This window comes from Battus philenor, unplaced genomic scaffold (assembly GCF_028537555.1).
Source record: "Battus philenor isolate CCGP_79_NKW_IND1 unplaced genomic scaffold, ilBatPhil1.0.hap1 SCAF_15, whole genome shotgun sequence".
In the NCBI taxonomy this organism is placed as follows: domain Eukaryota; kingdom Metazoa; phylum Arthropoda; class Insecta; order Lepidoptera; family Papilionidae; genus Battus; species Battus philenor.
In genome coordinates this window covers 11,955,097-11,963,047 of record NW_027181677.1, presented here as the reverse complement: position 1 = coordinate 11,963,047, position 7,951 = coordinate 11,955,097, and the positions used below count along the sequence as shown (strand labels likewise).

Sequence of the window (7,951 nt, the reverse complement as noted above, 5' to 3'; positions counted from 1 at the left end):
CAGCATATAAATAATAATAAAAAATGTGTACTAATTTAAATATTTAAAATTTAATTCTATTAAATTTGGTGAATTTAATGAAAGCACTTATTCTGTATCTTCAGTTGCTCGTATTAAGATTTATGGCATTTTAAATTGTCATAAAATAATTCACTTAAGTACGTTGCTGTGAATATTGAATTTCTAAATATTGATTTTCCTCCATTTTAAAATTGGCCAAAGAGGCATTCGTTTCTGAAAGCCTTAGTTTAACTATTCAAGATGAACATCGATTTCTTATTTCCTAATCATGGTAGCCGATAGGCGCCCACTGCAAGGTATAGGCCTCCCCCAAAAGTCTCCACGATCACCGCTCTTGCGCTATCTTCATCTAGTAACTTCCTGCGACTTAACTATGTCGTCATCCCAACTAGTATTTTTTTTAATAACTTACTATCATCAAGTTATTAAAGTGTGGTTATAATGAGTTGAAATAGTCAGTATTTTGTTAACCTGAATGCACTAATAAGTTTGTTTACTGAAAGTTTTGTAACACACGCATATTTTCCATTAAATTATCTTGTCTTGTTTTATAAACATTTTACGTATGTCGTTTGTAAATTTTAACATAATTCGATTAATATAATTTATGTATTAAAAATAAACTTGTAACAAAAACATTTTTATGTAAATAAAAAAAACAATGAAACTTATCCTCTTGTCTGTAATTTATTAAAATATAAATTAAAAACTGTTTGATATAATAAGGAAACATTTGTATTATAATTTTTTTCAAACTAAATGAAAAAAATATATAAATCTTAGTTACACTGTCATATGTCAAACAGCATTCTTTTGTTTTGTTAAAATAAATCTTGAAAGTTTAGTATTAATTGTATTATTAAAAGTTTATGTTAAATAAAGTTTTGAAGTCGTTAAAATTTAGAACATTTTTTTTAAGTTTTCATGTTTGTGTGTTTGTGTTAAAATAAATATTAATGAAAAGTAATTTGAATATATCACCAAGTTGTTTGTGATCTGTCGAAATAATAATTTGAACCAATATCTTTCACAAATATTTTTTTTATTTTTAATTATGTATAGGGTTACAATTGCAATACAAGAGGTTTAATTACTTTATATGTATAACACGACACATTAAGTGATCGAACGCTCCTTCGTGCTCGGTCTCTCTTCACAAATCATCAGCAATGGTAAAATGACACGTTCTTCGCGCATGCAAGTGCACATAAGTTGCAAGTCATACACAACTGATTCATATGTGGAGCACAGGAGCACTGTTTCGTACGTAATTAAGATCATCATGTACACCTGGAGCGACCAACGATAGCTCGGTTCAAAAAATGAGCAACAACATACTTCTGACTTTGCCCTAGTAAACGAAATAGAGGTCGACTGAGAGAGAGGGACAGAGAGAGTACAAATTGTGTACAAATTTTCCCTCCAAGAAGGTTGTAGGAGATTAGGGGAGTTCTAATAGATTGATATCCAAAAAAATTCTGATAATATTTTTTGTATGTTTAAAAATTTCACCCATAAAAAGCAGTGCTGGGCACGCGAAGAGGATGGGGTACAACTAATTTCGTATATGCCGTTCCTGTTTTATTACAGACACTATGTAATCACTGGTAAATCACCTATTACATATCATGTAAATTTGTTAAAAATATTAGAGGCAATGGGAATTACAACAAAATAATAGTTAAATAAAAAACCATATTGTTTACATACATTTTTATTCTAATTGGCAGTTTATGACTAAGTAAACAGGTATACATTAACAAAAAAAAATTAGATGTTTAAGAAAAACGTAGATATTCACAGGAATCGACTTTGGTGTGAAATTTCCGATGTAATCCAATAATACTGAAACATTGAACATTGCAAGCGGATTTTCTTTAGTCCCAATAAATATGCAGTTTATTCTATAATGTATACGTTTAGTTCCTAACTATTATTGCTAAATATGAGGGGAAGCGAATTTTTAAACTTTCGAGATCATTTTATATTAAAGTAGTTCTTTATTCGAAGTTTGCATCCATTAGCGCGTTGAGTACAATGTTATTAATCTACAAATATGTAAAAAACAATCAATCACTTTTCTTGTGATATTTTCGGGAAAATGTCCACAAAAATCTAAACAAACATTGCTAATGCTCTGAATTTATAGAACTCAAATACGAGATGATTTAATCTTAAGTCCGTTTGCGTAAAGAATGCAGTGAAACATGTAACAGTTCCAAATTAACAGAGGACTATTGCTGGGGATTTCTCAACGAGATCGAACTAGAGGTGAGATTCGCTGATGAACCAAGTTAACTCACATTTTTTTGTTAAAGGTTGAAGTAGCAGTAAACAGGCCCCGTAGACCGCAGTATAGACGGCTACAAGTGGCTTGAGGTTCTATAGTGGAGACTACGAACCGGCAAGCACAGGGTTGGACACCAACTCACGAGGAAGCTGGTTGCAGGCCGCTTACAAACGATTTTATTAGAAATCTAAGTGGGTAGACCTTTATACAGCAGTGAACGCGTCCTGAAAGCTAACTAGCTGAATTAATGATAATAAACCGCTTCTTCCGAAAGTCTGCCCCTTCAACTGGTCGCTGTGAACTTGACTTTCTAATTTGGAACGATTAGTTTGCGGTGCATAGCCACACCGACAATGATTTACGACGAACGGACTATAGCTCAAATCGAATGTAATTATACAAAGAAAAAACGACCTTATCTTACTATACATAAAGCAATAAATCAAATGTTCCGATAGGGGACATCACCGATTCGTTATCCTAAAAGCTTTCATATATGGATCCAAGGATAAGGATACGAACTTAATCACTAAATTACATGTTAATAAAGGTCATAATCGTAAAGATGCATGCTCAGAGCGCAGGCGGCTGATGCGGCGGGCAGGGGGAGACGAGCAGTTCACCGCCGCTCTCCGTGATGGCGACAGTCTTGTGGTAATTTATGAGTTCCGCTGAAACAATACGATCAGTGAATAGATACAAGGGACCCCAACGACAGAACAATATCGAGATGTTATAGTACGTGGTTGCGTGTAACTTTTCAGTGAGGTTAGAGACAAAATTTTGTAATACAAAATCATACGCTGCTACTATTAACGCCAGTCCAGTACATCTTATTAAGAACTACTGTTCTAGTTACTGCTAGAGATGCTCAGTGAAGACAGGTGGTTACTAGCTTAAGGAATATTACACAACATATATACAGAATTGATGTCGTGTTCAATGTTTTAACTGTGTCCAGCGTGTCGGTGTGTAAACGTGTGCATGTATATCAGTGTATACATGTTCGCTTGTACGTCAATGTATGTGTGCGTGCACGACAGTGTGCACATGTGTGCGTGTATAACTTCATTTGTACGTTAGTGTGGATATGTGTGTACGCCATTGAGCATGTGTGCGTACATATCAGTGTGTACATGTCCGCTTCTACGTGTGCACGTGTGCGTGAACGTTAATGTGTTCATCTATGCGTGTACATCACCGTAAACACAATTACTCAATTTCTTGTGTGCACATTGGTGTAAGCGTGCTTGATTATTAAACGAGTTGTGTGGGTGAACAACTTCAAATTACTGATTGTAAAGTAGACGGTAAAAGACCACATGGGTGATCACCTACCCGCTGGTCTGATCAAGTGAGAAATAATAACGATGATTGAACCATCCATTGCATCATCCCTAAGAAAAGCGGTAATTAGAATAGTGTGAAAAGAGCATATCATCGACTCCGTCAAGGCGTTTCAAGACTGACACGACCTTCAGCAATGACGAGGCAACTGTTAAGAAAATGTGTGTGTGTGTATGTGTAAGTGTATATGTTACCGAGCGAGTCGTGCACGCGCGTGGCAGCACCGAGCAGGCGGTAGCCGCGCTCTGCCTCCACCAGGTAGTGCTTGCAGCGCTGGTGCGCGCGGTACGAGAGCGCGTAACCCCACACGCGCTCCGACACTCGCACCAGGAAGCTGCCCGGAGCGCACTCGCTCAGCACCCGCTCCGCCTCCGACCGGGAGATCAGACCTGCGACCACAATTATCACTCTGCTTCATTGGCTTCACTACTATCACGTATAGTTTGAGTAGTAGTTAAGAAGAGTTTTTGGCGCAGTCATACGTGCAATAAGTGATTTTGGTGTTGTCGTACATAAGTGCAGTTAGTATTTTCTATATCGTCTGTCATTTGTTATAATGTTTATGGTACTGTCGTATATGTAATTAGTGTTTTGATGCAGTCATACATGCAAAAAGTGTTTTTGGTGCTGTCTGTTCTACATGCAATTAGTATTTTGGTGCTGTCATACATAAGTGTAGTTAGTGTTTTCTATATCGTCTGTCATTTCTTATAATGTTTATGGTATTGTCGTATATGTAATTAGTGTTTTGATGCAGTCATACATGCAATTAGTATTTTGGTGCTGTCATACATAAGTGTAGTTAGTGTTTTCTATATCGTCTGTCATTTCTTATAATGTTTATGGTATTGTCGTATATGTAATTAGTGTTTTGATGCAGTCATACATGCAATTAGTATTTTGGTGCTGTCATACATAAGTGCAGTTAGTGTTTTCTATATCGTCTGTCATTTGTTATAATGTTTATGGTACTGTCGTATATATAATTAGTGTTTTGATGCAGTCATACATGCAAAAAGTGTTTTTGGTGCTGTCTGTTCTACATGCAATTAGTATTTTGGTGCTGTCATACATAAGTGCAGTTAGTGTTTTCTATATCGTCTGTCATTTGTTATAATGTTTATGGTACTGTCGTATATGTAATTAGTGTTTTGATGCAGTCATACATGCAAAAAGTGTTTTTGGTGCTGTCTGTTCTACATGCAATTAGTATTGTGGTGCTGTCATACATAAGTGTAGTTAGTGTTTTCTATATCGTCTGTCATTTCTTATAATGTTTATGGTATTGTCGTATATGTAATTAGTGTTTTGATGCAGTCATACATGCAATTAGTATTTTGGTGCTGTCATACATAAGTGCAGTTAGTGTTTTCTATATCGTCTGTCATTTGTTATAATGTTTATGGTACTGTCGTATATATAATTAGTGTTTTGATGCAGTCATACATGCAAAAAGTGTTTTTGGTGCTGTCTGTTCTACATGCAATTAGTATTTTGGTGCTGTCATACATAAGTGTAGTTAGTGTTTTCTATATCGTCTGTCATTTCTTATAATGTTTATGGTATTGTCGTATATGTAATTAGTGTTTTGATGCAGTCACACATGCAATAAGTGTTTTTGGTGCTGTCTGTTCTACATGCAAATAGTATTTTGGTGCTGTAATACATAAGTGTAGTTAGTGTTTTCTATATCATCTTTTATTTATTATAATGTTTATGGTACTGTCGTGTATGTAATTAGTGTTTTGGTGCAGTCATACACGCAGCAACTGTTTTTGTCGTACATACATGAGATTAGCTTTTTTGGTGGTGGCTGCCATACATAAGATTAATATTTAGTCACTATCATACATGAAAGTAGTGTTTTTAATCCTGTCATACATGATATTAATACACCTGTAACACATGAAATGGTATTATTACCGTGGAACCAGTCGACAGGCTTGTTGTTCTCGTCCAGGCCCACGCCCTTCTTCAGCTCGTGCGTCTTGAACCACTCCACCACGGCTTCACGGTTCGGCGGCTTGCCAGCTGTACACATCACGCCAGTCATTTAGCACTACAGGTTTCAGCTAGCTATACATTTACGTTTTAAACAATCTCCGCGCAGATAGCATTATTAAATGACTATTTATTAGTTTTACGTCAAAATATTGTACTACTGACGCCATCTAGTAGCGTTATTTGGCACTGACCTTGAAAGATGTATGTGTGTATGGCTTAAAGGTTTAATGAAATGTTCATTTGTCAGTTTGTTTTAACAAGTAAACGTAGTGTCGGTGCCAAATTCCAAGGGGTGTCGATATAAAAAAATCGATATAAAATGTTTTTTTTTTTTTTACTATCATATTCCAATACTAGTATATTTATAAATAAATAATAATGTTACTAGTCTTTATTATGCAATTTTGTTTTTTTTATCTTTTTGCAATTTTTTTGTTTCAGCTAATTTGTATGTAAGGAATTTTGTATTGTTTGGGGCGTTCTAAACCCTATAAACAGTCATTGGTTTATTTTGGATGGGACTTTCATTGCTACCCAAATGGCATATGACGGTTTTTTATGGCCCCCGCTATTGAGGGCCTCTCGTACCCCTAATTTGTTGGGATCAGGGACTTTATTTACAAAATAAGTTTTTCAATTATTTTATCTTTATTCTTCGCTCACTTTCATACATCTCAATTTCTTTTGTTCTTTCCTTTTATCCTTCACAATATCTTGCATTTTTTTTGTTCTTTCATTCCTTCTTGCTTTAATCGCCTTCCTTCCATCATCTTATTACTCTTAAGTGGCTAGGTACATTTTATTTTATTATTTACATATTCTATTTTTTATATCACAGTTTTCTTTTTTTGGGTTTTACTTTTTTAATACATTACTACACTTTTCTTATGTTATTTTAGTCTGTTTTCCTTTGATAACAGGGGTTCGAGGCGGTTCGCGGTCTGTGTTGTTTCGTTATAATTTGTATGTTTCGGATGATTAGATTACCTTGTGAGGGACAGGGCGGCGGTTCCACCTCAGCGCTGAGCCGGTGTGCTTTCCGAGCAGCGCGAGCGATCTCACGCATGGCCGCCTCTGCCTCCTTGGCTTTGCGCTCTGGAACAACAGCTTTCTCTTTTTGATACTTGAAGGTGACACGCAGTACCATCTTGTTTTAAGCAGTTCTTGACACTTGCATTTGTTAAGTCACAATCATGGTTGTATCAAACGAGAAAAAAATGGCTTAGTTTAAAATATTACAGGCAAGTTATAAAATTACCAACAATGCTGAATTCGTCGTATGGCGCTAAAAGAATAACAATTTCAGCATTCAAGATATAAGGCATGTCCTTATTTTTGACTTCACGCTATTACTAGTAATGCTTCGACCTATTATGGTCACTATTTGTGATGAAAAGAACAAAAAATAACTAAAATTTTATTATTTTCTGTCAATAAGGCATTTTCATCAATATGAACGTAAATAATATACGGCTCAAGCTATTTTAATCTTCACTTATGAAGTGTTATACATATTTACAGCTGTAAGAATATATATCAAAGCATGTTTATTTTAGTAATTTTCTAAGCATTATATTACTTTTATGGATAGTCGCTGACATCGATTTTTTTTATTTTTGCATTGCATTAAAGAGGGCTCATAGATCAGGACGCGGTTGGAATCCTTTTAGCATTATTTTAAATTGAGAGACGTCATTACAGGACCTCGAGCAGATAACATTTTCCATCAAATTAGGTTTTTCTGGCATGGTACTTTTGCACGTACATCACAAAATGGACAAAATAATAAATAAGGTGGCGACCGCGAGCCTGAGAACAAGAGTTAAGACCTGAGAAGTCACTGCATGCGGGCAACACAAGACCGGTCATCTTAGCGGTCTTCGGAAGAGGCTTATGCCTTGCAGTGGTCTCTCGGCTGACGTGATGATGGTTGACTGACCTTGCTCACGCCAGACCGCGTCAAGCTGCTGCGTGCTGCGCTGTGCGTCGCGCAGCGTGCGTGCTCGACGTGCACGCAGCCCACGCAGTATGTCCCCGGCACGTGCAGCTGCCACACGCCGCTCCCACGCCGCCACGCGCAGACTGACACCATCCGTCACTCCCAACCCCGCCTCTTGCTGCAATAAATAGAGTTCTGCTATATACTAAACTACATACTTTAATATTGGATGTAGTGTAACGGCCTGAGCCAAAGTTCCCAGTGAAGTCCTATGAGTTACATCAAAGATCTGTAAGTGTGATTATTGTATATAGAAACGTTGGCAGAGTTTCTTTTTGTATTTAGCGCTT

The 7,951-nt window shown here is 36.3% G+C and overlaps 1 protein-coding gene across 2 annotated transcripts in view; it reads right to left on the bottom strand.

Annotated features, from left to right (window-relative positions):
- Positions 1 to 2,681: 2,681 nt before the first annotated feature.
- LOC137918843 (SH2 domain-containing protein 4B-like) overlaps positions 2,682 to 7,951 on the bottom strand; it is an 86,617-nt gene continuing 81,347 nt past the window's right edge. For both annotated transcript variants that reach the window (XM_068761767.1, XM_068761768.1), the window contains exons 6-10: positions 7,602 to 7,779; positions 6,650 to 6,757; positions 5,582 to 5,689; positions 3,853 to 4,047; positions 2,682 to 2,982 (exon numbers count right to left, since the gene is read on the bottom strand). In XM_068761767.1, the coding sequence (XP_068617868.1) occupies positions 2,885 to 2,982; positions 3,853 to 4,047; positions 5,582 to 5,689; positions 6,650 to 6,757; positions 7,602 to 7,779 (687 nt within the window). In that variant the 3' untranslated portion in view covers positions 2,682 to 2,884. The remainder of the gene's footprint in view (positions 2,983 to 3,852; positions 4,048 to 5,581; positions 5,690 to 6,649; positions 6,758 to 7,601; positions 7,780 to 7,951) is intronic.